The 15,701-nt window shown below is 47.3% G+C and overlaps 2 protein-coding genes across 3 annotated transcripts in view; both read left to right on the plus strand.

The window, feature by feature from the left end:
- Nucleotides 1-15,701, plus strand: part of LOC133344908 (uncharacterized) — an 842,858-nt gene that overhangs the window by 389,082 nt on the left and 438,075 nt on the right. The gene's annotated exons all lie outside the window — the stretch shown is intronic.
- Nucleotides 2,778-8,687, plus strand: LOC133344900 (frizzled-8-like). Its single transcript, XM_061555213.1, is given in 3 exon segments — nt 2,778-4,243; nt 4,245-4,682; nt 6,684-8,687. Coding segments are annotated over 3 exon segments (1,914 nt in total). The 5' UTR covers nt 2,778-3,233; the 3' UTR covers nt 7,150-8,687.

The following is a 15,701-nucleotide window of genomic DNA, read 5'->3' on the forward strand; positions in this document are numbered from 1 at the left end:
GCACACAGGGCGTGACAAAACCAAGGAGCCAAGTCCAGAGCTGAAGAACCTATTTTTTTTCAAAATAAGAGGAATAGGGATACATACTCGGGGCAAGCAGGTTCCGTGTGTTTCTCCTTTTGTGTTGAAGGAAATTTTGAGGGGGTGGCACTCAACACTGCTACCTTCCTGGACACTGCACAGTCCCATGCCTACAACACCTGACAAGCCCTGGGGGTCGCTCACCTGAGCACGTGGTCGTATTATTGCCATTTGAGAGACTACGATTTAAACACGCTGTCGAACCGTGGCCTTATTACGTGGCCTTTGGAGGCAGGAGTTAGGCTGACATGGATTGTAAGAACTCCTCGACGATATGGCCCACAGGAGGAATGTTCCTGCTTGGAGTGGTCACATAATCACTGGGTTTGGCTGCGTTTTGCCAGACATTTATGTGTTTAGAGACTAGCACAAATAAACAACTGAATGTACGGCTGCTGCATTTTTACGTAAACCACAATGTTGAACAAATATGCTTTTAAAAAGCATTCATGTGTTAAGTACTTGTTAACCGTGAGAAAGTGGTCAGCCTATGCCATCAGAATGTGGAATTTCCACCACTTGCTCAGGGATGTATAAACACAAGATAACCAAATCCCAACACTAATTTTAACAGACACACATATCTCACTTCGATGAACAGGAAACCTGATGTCGCATAGCAACGAGGTGGCTGTGGGAGGCAGTACAGCAAGTGAGTTTAAGTGTTTCCTCCCAGCATGTGGACGTAGGTTTTCCCCAGACATTCAGACTTCCTCCCACATTGCAATAAAAAAGAACCACGAAAAATGTGAATAGAGATTGGAACCAAAAGCTGAACCCTCCTGAAGATAAACTCTCTTTGGAAACCACTTTGTCGGAAGGCAATATGCCCAAAATGGCCCATGCCATAGACATGTGGAATTTCCACTAATTATTTATGGCCGCCAATGGATATGAGTATCTATACTAGGTTGCATCAGTTAAGCAGTTTCAGCCTGGGTACGTACAAGCTGCATGGGTGACCGTCCTGCACAGACAAATTGTCATATGGGTGCATGCCTACGTGGTGGCAAGCAGAGGGTAGTGCGTAAAAGTATATTGCTGTACTGTACTATGCTCCCAAGTCTATCCCCCCCCCCCCCAACCTTTACCAAGCCCTACTGATCGGCGTGATGAAGTATGGAAAAAATAACCCCCATGCCCCGTATGGTGTGGGGAGGCCCTCATCCAGCAGTGGATTGGCAAAGGAGCTGTACTTATGCATATGTGTGCACATATATATGCGTGTGTGCCTTAACTCGTACCGCTAATAGCACTGTATGGCAAATTGGTTACACGGTACTGGGATATGTCTTTGTATTACCGAGTGATTCATTTACAGATACCCCACTAATATAATCGGGATACATTGGAGCAGAGACAATACTTTATTTAGAAGCATCTCAAACATCTCCCACCAATACCATTGCACTCGTTTCATCATAAGACATTCTCTGTAAGAAGTGGAGCCATCGCTGTCATAAAGTCCAACCGTCTGTTGAGAAGACACAAGAGGATCACTGGATATAAACGGGCTATCTATAAATGGTTCACCATGATTATAATGCGTAATGTGACGTTTCGGCCAATGGCCCTTCATAGCACGTAAAAAACGAGTAACGTGAAGAAGTGCCATTGCCCAAAACGTCGCCTATTATTGTCAAGTCAAATACATTTTTGCTTAAACACGTGGCGCCTTTCGGCCACAAAACTGCCACTCAAAGCGCCCATTCTGTTTTCTTTTTTCAAGGCAGCGCCACTGACGAATGAGTTGAGTTTGCTGTTATTAGTGCTTGTGCGCTACAGCCAACAACGCAGTGTCACCAAATCATCTGTATTCTATGATGTACGATGAAAATAAGGGGACATTCGGTCACCTAATGACAAAGGTGGGGACGGTGAGATGTTTTTCCAACCCGAGTCTACGTGGCACAACTTCCACGAACGCTGTGTCCCTGACACGGGAATGGCTGGATTAGAGGTCCCCTAATCGTATGCGAGGTGGTGATTAGGCAAACACCTCCTGGCGATGGCACAAACAAAGGAAGCGGTGGGCGCGATTTTTGCGGATGATTGAAAAGGGCCTGCGGGGAAAAGCGCACTGCCACAACAACGCACGCGCTGTTTGCTGTGTTGCTTGACTCTTGCCAGTACGATCTACCCTCGCGCGCTGTGTGTGAACATCGGGTTCACTGGGGAGACAAAGGCCACCGGGCGTGGTGCTGACCACACCACCCCCTCGTACGCCGTGACTTTCTGACTGCCACGCGTCCGTATACACGGCGGACACATCCCTGTATAGACTATGGAGATAGCTCTAAATGACCACTACTATTCCAGCAGTCCCTAAACTTGTGTTCGAATAAACGCCCATCCATTGCCGTAAATTCTACCTTGCCACCCCCTGGTCTTTTTTAATTGTTTTGTTTGAATTCTCGCACTCACCACCCCACACATCCTGGGCCATCACCTCCTCCAGTGCCCCCATCACCCAACTCCTCCTGCAGCTCCACGGCTCAGTGCCTTCCCCCCACCCTTCCACCCAACCTCACTCATCCCTCGCTTCTGCGAACAAACTCGCCCCCCGCAGAGACCCCCACAGAGCGCGGAGCTGCTGGGGCTGATTGGCCACGCGACTTGGGATGAAGGCGGAGCGAGGCTCTGCGACCCAAGCCTCGTCCCTTTGGCTCCTCTCGCATTGATTACATAAGGAGGATGGGCGCTGTGCGGTCCGCTAAACACTTCTGCCGCGCGATTCTGTGTTTAGTGAGTGCTTCTACATCTGTGTGTCGTGAGACTCCTCCGATTTGTCCAAGGCAATCCGTGTAAGTAGCATATTCAAGCGAATGTCATCGCAGTTCTTTCGTGTCATTGGTGGGATAAAGCGAGTTTATAGATATCAGAATTGTCATTAGTATTGATGACAAGAAGTGCATTTTTGGAAGCTTTTGGGCAAAAGCCAAGAATGCAAAACTAACTGTTACCGCTCAGCCTGGACTTGGGTTCTCGCGGGGATGCGCCCTCGTTGAGAGCCGCGCTTTCATGAACTGCGTCCATTCACAATTCCAACACGCGAAACAAAACTTTAAACCACGATTTCGCAGCCGTCGTCTTTCTGATTCAATTTCTCGAGAACCACAGGCTCGAAAATCTACACTGCACTATCGCTAGCGATGTTGCTGCTGCTGCTGCTACCGTTGCTGGAAATGAAGATGACGATGAAGACAACCATGAAGATGCTTCTGCTGCTCATCTGCGCTCCATCCACATCTCTCGCGCGGGACCCCGTGTGCCAGGAGATCACGGTACCCATGTGCAGAGGCATCGGCTACAACCACACGTACATGCCCAACGACTTTCGCCACGACTCGCAGGAGGAGGCCGGCCTCGAGGTGCACCAGTTCTGGCCGCTCGTCGAAATCCACTGCTCGCCGGACCTGCGCTTCTTCCTGTGCAGCATGTACACTCCGATCTGCCTGGAGGACTACAAGCAGCCGCTGCCCCCGTGCCGCTCGGTGTGCGAGAGGGCCCGCGCCGGCTGCGCGCCGCTCATGCGCCAGTACGGGTTCGCGTGGCCCGACCGCATGCGCTGCGACCGCCTGCCCGAGCAAGGCTCACCCGACAGCCTCTGCATGGACCACAACCGCAACGACGCGGGGCATCCCCCGGGGGCGCCTGCGGGCCAAGGCGACGGTGGCATCCCCTCCTCCGACGTGACCGAAAGGCAGGTGCCGCCCAGAGACGGGGGAAGGCAGCCAGGTGCGGCAGGAGGAGGAGGAGGTAGGGGCAGAGTGATCGGGGGCAGCGCGGAGTGCGAGCCGATCTGCGGCTGCAGGGCTCCCCTGGTGCGCATCTCGAGCCCTCGCCACGTCCTCTACGACCGCGTGCGCACGGGGCAGGTGCGCAATTGCGCGACGCCCTGCCACTCGCCGTTCCTCGGGCGGGAGCAGCGCACGTTCGCGTCCTTCTGGATCGGGCTGTGGTCGTCGCTGTGCTTCGTGGCCACGTTCGCCACCGTGAGCACGTTCCTCATTGACATGGAGCGCTTCAAGTACCCGGAGCGGCCCATCATCTTCCTGTCGCTGTGCTGCATGCTGGCGTCGCTCGGCTACATCGTGCGGATGGTGGCGGGCCACGAGGCGGTGGCGTGCAGCGCGGACTGGCACCACGTCCTCTACTGCGAGCTCCGGACCTGCGCTCTGCACTGCCGTCTTCCTGCTCACTTACTTCTTCGGAATGGCTGGCTGCGTGTGGTGGGTCATCCTGTCCCTCACCTGGTTCATGGCCGCGGGATTGAAGTGGGGCAGCGAGGCCATAGCCGGCTACTCGCAGTATTATCACCTGGCCGCCTGGCTCCTGCCAAGCATTAAAGCCATCGCCGCGCTGGCGATGAACGCCGTGGATGGGGACCCCGTGGCCGGGATCTGCTCCGTGGGCAACCAGAGCCTGGACAACCTCCGCGGCTTCGTGCTGGCTCCACTGGTCGCTTACCTGCTGATGGGCACGGCGTTCCTGCTGGCGGGGTTGGTGGCGCTCTTTCGGATCCGCAACGCCATCAAACAGCAGCAGCAGCAGATGCAGCAGGTGCAGCAGCTGACGCAACAGCAGCAGCTGATGCAGAGGTGCGTGCTGTGATGGTGATTAAGCAATAAAGGAAGGGTCGCTGTTGTGAGCATGGATGTTTAACCATATGGGTGTATTTTTTTAAATAGTATTACCGTTGATGTTTTGGGTTGAGATGATGCCAGTGGTAACTCTATCCTTTGATAATCACAGGGCCTTTCCCCCTTTTTCTGGCAACAAAACTGAAACCTTTTTACAAGGATTCATGTCTGCATTAACCACAATATTTGCAGTCAAAATTCAAACAAAAACAACACTGATAATATATGCATTGTCCTTGAAACTGATTGGTCCACACCAGAGACAGCTTTCTTTTGAGCCTCGTCTCAATTGGTGCAAGTATTGTGGTTAATGCAGACATGAATCCTTGTAAAAAGGTTTCAGTTTTGTTGCCAGAAAAATGGGAAAGGCCTTGTTATTGTATTTTGGTACTGGCAAAGGAGTTCTAATGATGATGATCTAACCTTTGAGTTTATGCTAAGTATGTATGTTGAACTTATAAGGCCATGCTAATATCAGCATGAGGATGCTGTGCGGGAGAGGTATATTGAAGATTAGGGTTCAAGCCGAAGTTAATGTTAGCTTATACTTTAGTGTTATGTTAGGGTTAGCGACGGAGCTAATATTCATGGAACTGCGAGTGTTAGTTTTAGTGACCAGTATAATATGATGGTTCTGACAAGGAGGGCTGTTAAATTTGCAGACAATCTATAGGCTTTGATCGAAATTAAGCTTACTCGCAAGGTCTGTATTTTGTCGAGTGCTAAGGTAACTGAGGTTAAGGCTAGATCAGATTTAATAGCTAGTATAAAACATTATGAAGACCTGTCTATGATTGAGGTGTCATTAGCACTGTGGGGAGCGGTGGTGTAGTGGTTAGCGCACTGCGTTACGAACCCGGCGTCTCGAGTTCCATTCCCGCTCACGGCCAACACCGGTGACGATTATCTGAACCGGTCCTGGCCTCCCCTAGGTCGACTCAGCCTCAAATAAGTACCTGGTGCGGTGTTTAAGCATCGCCGCTAGGGAGACCAAGGCGGCCGGGCGTGGTGCTAGCCACCCACCCTCTCGTGTGCCGTGTCGGCCTCCATAGTTGCTCGCTAACAGCACTTGCCCCAACAGCCTGTTACAGCTATACGAGGGATCTTTGTCTCGTTTGTTTTTATATTCGCACTGTGCTACAGTCTAACACGCAGCCTACCCCCCTTTCAGGACACCACTCTATACTATCTGGCAGCGTGGCTCTGTCATTAAAGGGCTCCATTCATGGAATGTTGCAGTTCAAACCTCAGGCATTGGCACATTTGTGCAATATCAACAATGGTTGTACTTTAGACCCGCCACAATTAAACTCTAGCTTAAGCAATTAACTGGATTGGATAGCAATACTATTTTAGTTAAAACAATTGTTCAGAATGAAGGATTATGGTTAACAAATGCTAAGTCTGGGGCCCTCTGTGGTCGGATACTGTGTGGCACTCAGCCCCGCGCCTCTGTTGCCGAGTGTACCGTCATTAGGCTATTCATTTCCACTGCTGACGTCAAGTAGGGGCACGAGAATGATTTTGAAGTTGGGGATGCAAGTATATAAGGGCGCCCATGCTAAGTAGCCCAAGGAGGGCCATGAAGGACATTGAGCGAGCTGAGTTGGGGGGTAGAGGTGGGGGTGAGTTAATCTGTCACTGCTGACCAAATGTTGCGACATCTCTCGTGTACACAACCCTGTAAACGCCAAAAACTGAAAAACAAACGAAACATTAAAAGGTTCCTCGCAAAGGGGTGGGATTATAGGTAGGGTTAGGGTCAACGGGAGGATTATTGCTAGTTTGTCAGGAATAGAGGCAGAGCCAGAAATTTGCAGGCTATTACGCTATGCCCCGACAACTCTTTCCTCCTCCCCATTGCGCCGGGTGGCATTTCAAGTTTTGAACCACTCTTCATTGCTCGTGTTCACGACACCGCGCTCATCCAATCACCGCCGCCCGTTTCTCATTGTGCAGCAGCGCGAATCCCGGAGGCGCCAAGACGGAGAAACTGGAGCGGCTCATGGTCCGCATCGGGGTATTCGCTGTGCTCTACACGGTGCCCGCGGCCGTGGCGGTTGTGTGCAACCTGTACGAGCAGCAGCACCGCGACAGCTGGGAGCGAACCCTGGTATGCGGTGGCGGTGTCGGCGGCGATGGTGGCTTCTCCGTGGATCCCAGTGCGTGTGGACCTGGGTCAGGTCACCTGCCCGAACCGGGTGCCCGGCCAGACTTTGCGGTGTTCATGCTCAAGTACTTTGTGTGCCTGGTGGGTGGCATCACGTCGGGTGCATGGATCTGGTCGGGCAAGACGGCCGGGTCATGGAAGAGGTTTTACAAGAGGTGCCGGGCTTGGCGCTCAGGGAAGAGGCACAGGTCCCCGATCGGAGCCGGAAGAGGGTCTGGATCGTACCCGAAGCAGCTGCCCTTTTCCCACGTGTAGGACACATGGGCCAGCCGATGGTGAGGGAGCCTCGACGTATTGGTCAATTAGAGGGATCTTCAAGAGGACACTTATAGGTGACCTCAATAATGATCAATACACTAATTGAAACAATGCTGGAGAATACCCATAGGAAGTTAGAAACACAGACACCCCAATATTCAGTCCAATTATTCATGCAAAATTGTAGGCAATGCTTCGTACTCTTAAGGGGACCAAATCGGAATAAGAGTCAAATAGTTTTTCTTCTCAAACAAACATTGGGTTATGCACGTCTCAATTCGTGACCCTGAGCCAACAGCGAACATTACACATTCCCATGTTTTTATATATAACTGCTTTTGATTTCCTATGAAGTGGTGTTTATTTTTTATTATCCTTTGAAGGATTAAGGGCTGATTTGGCTCTCCATAAACATAATTTAAACTCGTAATTTTCCATCGTTCAAGTACTGTGATAATGATGCAACTTCGCCGATTGTTACAATTACAAAGGAACCTCCATTATGAACCTGATAACCCAATACTATAGTCAATGTATACGGGATGTCACCACTGCTTTACTGCTGTAACACATTCGATATTCTCATCTACATTAATGGCCCTAAACCAGTGGTGGAAATTCCGCATTCTTATGGCAGAGGGAACCATATTTCATACCTGCAACTCCCTATTGATTTCATTCTACAGTGCTTATTTTGTGGCGATAATGGCACCTAGTATATGACTGTGGAATTTTTTACCACTGGCTTAAGACCTGCAACAAATACAGGTGCCATCTAACTCTCCAACATCCAAATCGTCAATTCATCAGATTCACACACGTCAATCCAAAAATGGAATCTACTTTGTGGGAAGCTGGTTGAAGTATGGAACATTTGCCCCTGTGACAAAAATGTGAGATTTACACTCGTGGCTTAGGGCCACCAGTGGTGATGCACACTGCCCTGCTTCTGTCTTGAGCAGGGATACAAATTGGACTGAAGTAATTATGTAGTGCTCACAGAATGCACAACAACATGGAAGCTCTCACTGGAAGAAATTAAGGACGGCAATCAACCGTTCAATCGTACCTGGCAATGCAAAGGCACCTCACATTTTTCAAGTATAATTGATTAATTCATGCCTCCGTGTTGTCCCTTATGTGAATACTGTATAGTGAATGAATGAAGTAGAGGGTACAGTTCATACGTTTGTTTTCTCATTCTCGCAGCAGTTGGTAATTATTAAATCTACTGTCAATGAAGAGAATAACTCTTGGATACCTTAAGTCACTTAAAGAGATTCTGATATTGTACAAACCTTAGGCTGCTGTGCATTCATTATTGTTGCTGTTGTTATATATGTATGCCAATTACCATTGAGAAGTATATGCTGTGTAAATAATGTACAGCTACTATGTATTTAGGAACACGTGTTTACATATGTATGATTGTTGATGCATTCCAGTGAAAATACACCAATTAATTTATATGCTATTTTACCAACGCTTCACTTGCTAAGTTGATACTTGTTGAAATATATATTTTTCAAATTGAATTCTATTTCTGTCTTGTGATTTTATTTAAAGCTTCCATGTTGTCTTATTGGTCCAGTCCGATAATGCATATAACTGAATGGAATTGTGGTGAAAGCAGCTACTTAACAATTTGTGAGGTTGAAAGTTTCCACCAATGGTTAATGGCCATCAACAGAGATAAGCAGTGGCTAAAACTAATTTTAGCAGAGGTACTTAGTTTATAAATTTGCGTGAAATGTGAGTGTTACCATCTCATATGTTAGGGTTTTCTCCAGTCTTCTTTCACATCCAAGAAGACCCAATAGGAATTAGCTAAATGAGTTTAAAGTAAAAAAAAAACATCATAATTAACATCAGACCTAACTGACAACATTATCTTCATAAGAGATTGGAGTTTATTTTATTTGATCTTCAAATAAAGATTTCTTTAATTTGTTACACAGTTGATCCAGTTTAGCCAGTTTCCCGGATATTTTACAAGGGAGATCCAAATTTCGATTTTAAGCTATCATGACTGCAGGGATTCATCTTCTTGGTTCTTTCGGTAAAGTCACGTAGAAAGGAAATAATAAAAGAATAAAAATAAAACATAATAAAATAAAATTCTCACGACGTTTCGGCCACAACACAAGCAGCCGTCCTCTTGTGTTGTGGCCGAAACGTCGTGAACATTTTATTTTATTATGTTTTATTTTTAGTATTGTATTATTTCCCTTCTACGTGACTTTACCGAAAGAACCAAGAAGAAGGGAGATCCATGTTGCGTGAGCACAACAACAAAGCAAAAACATGAATATTGCAGAGAATGAGTACAGGGTCCTTAAAAAATATTGCACAACTAACAATGAATTATAACCAATTATAATTGTTAAATAATCAACATGAGGAAATCTAATTGGCATGAATCATTCATTATTACCGTTGAGTATACCGTATTGTCATTAAAAAAACATCACCAAATAAAATCGTCATAATCAGTGAAAACCAGGCATTACAAATTCTACAGTGCTTTTAGATGCAATTTGCATAAACGGAGCTACAATAATTTAATTCCAATCATTATTCATCACAAAGCAAAATCATCTTCACGATCATGACCACACGTTTTTTGTGTGATATTGCGTTATCAATGGTGCACAAGCTCAAATAACAACAAACTCAACGCTTTCGTCATTAACACTGAGGCCTTAAAAGGAAAAACATAAAAATCTATGACGTTTTGGGCAATGGCCCCTTTTTCATGGCACATTGACATCAACCATTATCGATCACATAAATTATTAATATCATCACTATCAATTACCATCACAATAATTAATATCACAAATGGCATCCTCCTATTTGGCATCCATAAATCATTCGTCACCAAAGTCAGTCACTAATTACCATCTTTACCTCCATCATTGACATAATTATCATCAGAAACATCAACATCACCAAATATTATCATCACTATCACCACTATCACTACTACAATTAAACCGTAAGCCCCAATACAAAGGCATATTATGGGAAAGGCGGCGAGTCTCACAGGCAATCCGTGAGACTCGTCGTCTTTCGCGCTTTTGAGTATCTCACGACCGTGCAAAGAATTCTCGCTTTGTTGTTGTTGTTGACAAGCAGATAAAATACGCTCACTTCATATATCTTTCTCTCAAAGCAACACAAATTAAAGTATCATTTACACAACCCATCGGCCCCACGGCCCTCGGGGAGTTAACCTCAGCAAGCACTGATTCAATGCAAGAAAACTCCGTACTGGTTTCGACATTCGGCAAGGGTCAAGCAAACTTGAAATCAATGCTGGTGATCGGCGAGATTTTGTGTGGGCATGGAGCATCCCTTTAAGACGTGGGCGCTGGTTTAAGATGCGCCCACACAAAAGGAAGCGAGTTGCCCCGTATGGCTTTGTCGATGCCTGCCCGAGATGTCCATTCACAGCTGTGGCACATTCTGCCACGGGCATGATAAAAGGCATGGAAACTGGTTTGTCGAGTAAGGGGCCCTCTTTCACTTTAATCGCATTTGCTCGACTCTCAGCAGGACGCTCGCGCTGAGAATTAAAACTCGCTTAAACGCTTAATAAATCCAAATTGTACACTATTGTACCAAACCACTATTGTATAGGACCACTGTGTAAGCCGGCTCTATTTGAATGCCCTACATTACCAGATTTCAGGTTCGGAAAAGCCACGCACTTCTACTCTTCTTTAAGTCTTTTAAAGATGCACATATTCGTTGCTGATGCTCAACGTAAAGGCTGCGAGAATATTTTCTGGATGAGGTGGACTCAGCCCATCATGCTTCTAGTATATATATAAAACAAGTACAATTTTGTGGAAAGTCAACATTTGCTGTCCATTGTAAGACTGACTCCCACCACGTGAATGGAGAATTTCCATCGCTGGATCAAGGCCACCAACGTGCTCGATTGAGCACGGAGACACGAACACTTGATATATATTTATCAAAGTATTCCTCACGGAGTCGCGAGATTGTTTTTAAGGGGGTCCTGCTTATGATATATTTCGTCCATAATTCCTTACCGAGTACAAGTGGGCTGCCTGTCCATACGGGCGACTTTCCAAGCACACTCCTCAACCCCGCCACGCACTCTCACCACTCACTCGACACTCACCACTCACCCGACACTCACCCGACACTCACCAGGTCAGTCGACGTACTCACGTTGAGGTTCGTCATCACGCGCCTATCCGATGTCCGATTTTGAAACGGGGAGTTCGTCATGCAGCGGGCTATTTATTGAAAATAATAGAACGCGCCGGGATCGATGCACCGAATGATCTGGTTGCAAATACAGCTTCTGTCATAATTTCGACCTCTTTGCACAAATTGCATAAAATAATTCACACGTTATGCACTGGATTGGTGGAGGGATGCAGGATTAGTTCACCGTACAATCGACGGACGTACACAGATATAGCCACTCATTGTTACGAGATGGTCCAGATGCGTCTTGACCCCAATTTAATTATTTTTAACTTAATATTTTTTTAAGTAAGGTTTATTTATAACAGAAATGAATTTTCAAGGGGGGGGGTGTAGGCGGTCAATAAATTGGGGGGAGGGGGGTCACAAGACATCTGGACCACCCTGAAGAGGCAAGTGCCGTGGGGTCGACGAAATACGGAGACCTGGAGAGGGCTTTGACTCTCAGCATTCACACTGCCAGCTCCACGCAAGAGGCCAGCAGCAACACATCATTGGCTTTGCTTGCCGTCACCTTGAAGGCAAACGCGTTTCGAACGCACACAGATCTATATATCTATGTGTGATCCACCAACGCTGTTGCCAAAGCGATTGGATTTCATCCAACGCCTCTCCACCATCACCCACACCAAACAAAGGTCCCCCGTGTAACCTTCAACAGACTGTTGGGGCAAGTGCTGTTAGCGATTAGCGCCGGGGTGGCCTTAATAGGTGCCAGCACCACGCCCGGCCGCCTTTGTCTTCCCAGTACACACCGCACCAGCTTCCCATTTAAGGCTGAGGCGACGTAGGGGAGGCCTGCAAGACCGGTTCATATATTTTGTCGCCGGAATCCGACTCGGGTCGCCGGGATCGTAGCGCAGTGCGCTAACCACTGCGCCACTGTTCCCCGCATGCAGACGCTTGCGTGGTCGAGGAAACACGAACACCATCACCCACAAAGATAAAGATCCCCCGTGTAGCCTTAACAAGCTGTTGGGGCAAGTGCTGTTAGCGAGTAGCACCTATGAAGGCCGGCGCGGCGCACGTGGGAGTGGGTGGCCAGAACCCCGCCCGGCCGCCTTTGTCTCCCCAGTGGCGTTGTTTGTACACACCGCCGCACCAGGTGCTCATTTGAGGCAGAGTCGACCATCACCCACAGCCTCTTCCATCACCCACAACGCCCACATCACTCCTCTTCTCCGCCCGTCTTGCATGGACTTCAACTCAATCGGCCACCCTCGACTTCACCAACCACCCTTCAAACCATCTCCCCCCCCCCCCACCCACTCCCCTCCCCCTCCCGTCATCGTCTTACCCTTCCCCCTCCGCGTCCCTATTCATGATTTTGTCAACCAAATGTTTAAGGGCAGCACGGAGGGGGGGGGGGGGCAGGGGGTGTGCTGGGGGTTGGTGGGCAGCGCTAATGAGCTGCTAATGGACAGAGGCGCGTTCGCTCCCGCCTGCCATCACGTGCCCAGTTTTCCAACCCGGCAACATCCTACATTCCTCCAGCCAAATAAGCACTTCCAGGCTAATTGAGGCTCGCAGGGGTATGCGTGTGTTTACAGAGGGCTACCGGGGACCATCTGATAAAGCCCCGAGCTTTAAAAGCGTGGAAGAGTGGGGGGGGGGGGAAACTCACTCGGGGTCGAGCATCTCGATCCCGTCACCACAGAGCGAGAGGAAAATGCAGCACACCTGGCCTCGCCGTATGCCCGCACAGCAGTGTTATATGCGGATATCTACACATGCACATGTGTAGCATACGTATCATCATATGTGTGTACATGTACAGGCAAAGCAGCTTTGTCATGCCACTCGCTGGATGAGGGCCTCCAGCAGCAAGTGCCGGATTTAGGCATAAGCTAAGTAAGCTACAGATTAGGGGGAGCCTCTAAAACACGAAAGAATAATGATGGGAAGTTTCAAGTTTTACATAATAGGTTGAAAAATAAAGGAGATAGCGAAATAAGTATGCCTAAAACGGTTATTTTCATTCCTATATCACAAAAATACACAATCGTTCCTCGATTTACGAACCCTCAGCTTGACAAAGCTTAGGGCAGTGCTGCTTAACCTTTACTGCAGCCTTGCACCCGTATGGTTCTCAGTCGTAAAACAAAGTACAATGTTAATAAACACACAGGTTTGATGAAACAAAGTAGTTGTACTTACGTTCCCATGCTTAATTTGTCTTTCGATTATTTACCTTCTAATAAAAAAAATCTGGCCACGTCTCGAAACCCGCAGAAAGGGCATCTCGCAACCCAGGTGAAGAACTACTGACTTAGGGGCCCAGCAATGTCATCATCCGGCTCTGCCCTCCACGAACCCGGTGCGGGTTTTAGGGGTTATTTAACCATACTTCACCACGCCGGTCGGCACGTGTTTGATATCTACGTGACTTTACCGAAAGAACCACAGAGTATGGATCCCTGCAGTCACGAAAACTTCAGATCTAGATTGAAGGGGGGAAGCATATAGACGCGGGAGGATCTAAGTGTAGTACAGCAATGAGTTATGTTGCACTGCTCTCGGCTATCCACAATGTAGCTCCACAGCGTATGACAGCTGTTATGCATGTGGTCGCCCATCCTAGCACTGGCTCGGCCCAACTCTGCTTAGCGTCCCAAATCTGATGTGATCGGGTGCACTCCGAGTGATTTTCTCATATGTTTGTGTGTATATATATAGTACTGTATCGTATATATGTATCATCCCAAGCCTCTATTGCTAAAAAAATAGCTTTGGTCTCAATGCACTCGTACCTGTACCATGCACGTGTATATCACAATCGGAAGGTTTTAAGAACAATGGCTGCCATATGTGTAAATTGTTTTTTGCCATGAGAATGTGTCATTTCCATCTATTGAGCAGTCAGTATCTCGCTTCTCAAGCGAGCACGAGGCAGTGCTGTTTTCCTATGGCGGTCCTGATACAAAAGTGCAACACACCTCATTCCTGTGACAGAGACCAGTTTATCTATTAGGCAGCCACTTATTACATTCCACAAAGTGATACGAATTGTGTTGATTCGAGTCGGATTATGGACTAGATTAACACTATACGCTGAGATATTTTAACTCGCCCATTTCTGATTATGAATAAAGCACGCAACACCCAGCTATTTGCGTTCCTTGCAGGGGAGTGTTTCATTGGTCTCTCGCCTTGTGCAATGAAGTCTGAGTTAAATAGACAAAGTCGGTGAGTTGATTCCTGGCCACGGCTAATATCAGTGGCGAGTGACATCTGAACCGGTCCTGGGACCCCCACCCCCTTCACTAACCCGCACTGCCCAGCGTGGTGAAATATGGTCAAACAAACCCCCATGACTGACACAGCGTGGCGTGGAGACGCCTACATTCATCAGCGGATTGACAAAAGGCCGCTTTTTTTTGTTGAGGAAAGGAATTTAGGTGTGTGGGTGTGTAGGTAGGAAAGTATTCTAATTTAATTTAAAGCACGTGCTGTTTGCAATAAATTGTTCCGGCTACAATATTTCCATCACTTATATACCAGAGTAACCCAATGTTTTAAGCCAAAAGGATGAGTTTTGAGTCTTGCATTTATTCATTCGGTCATAGCATGAGTGGCATAGCAAGGCACACAAGCTTGTAATGTGTGAAAAATACGTACAAACTACAAACCCTCGATGTTAAAATGTAAATCATTACTTCACGGTGCAACATTTGTATTGTGAACCTTGTACACGAAAATGCAGTCACAAGGAAATAATTAGTCTGTATGAAAGCAAACACAGCAGTTTAATTGTATATTTATGCTCGCAGTTTAAAATATATAAATAATCTGGTTTCCGTGCAGAAATTAGTGTTTATTTTTTTAAGAGTTGTGTTTAAATAAGAACGTATACGTTTCATGTTCTTAATCTGTAAAAAATGAAAAAATACAGTGTCTTCTTGCTCAAGTGAGTCTTCGGTGACAAGCATCTTTACTGAGCCGTTTGGTGATAATTACACATTCCCATGACGAGAGCCAGTCTCTCTACAGGACGACCACTGTTGACTACTCACAAATACTCGTTTCACTGACCCTGGAAGGATGATGATAGGCTTAGTCAACCACTGAACAAAACTAAACTCAACTTTTTTTTTTTACCAGGTAACGCGCATTGAGCTATACCAGTATAGCTCTTTTTCAGAAGCGACCTGGCCACAACAGAAAGGCCAACGAAGTGGCTTATTACGTGGGCATTTATAGCAGCCAAATACTCTAAACCGAGGGTTGGCAACTTGCAGCTTCGAAGCCGCATGCGGCTCTTTAAAGACTGCTTCGTGACCTTATGTATTAAGGACCACCGTCTC

Source organism: Lethenteron reissneri, chromosome 20 (genome assembly GCF_015708825.2).
Source record: "Lethenteron reissneri isolate LAM-NWPU_2019-01 chromosome 20, ASM1570882v1, whole genome shotgun sequence".
Lineage (NCBI taxonomy): Eukaryota > Metazoa > Chordata > Hyperoartia > Petromyzontiformes > Petromyzontidae > Lethenteron > Lethenteron reissneri.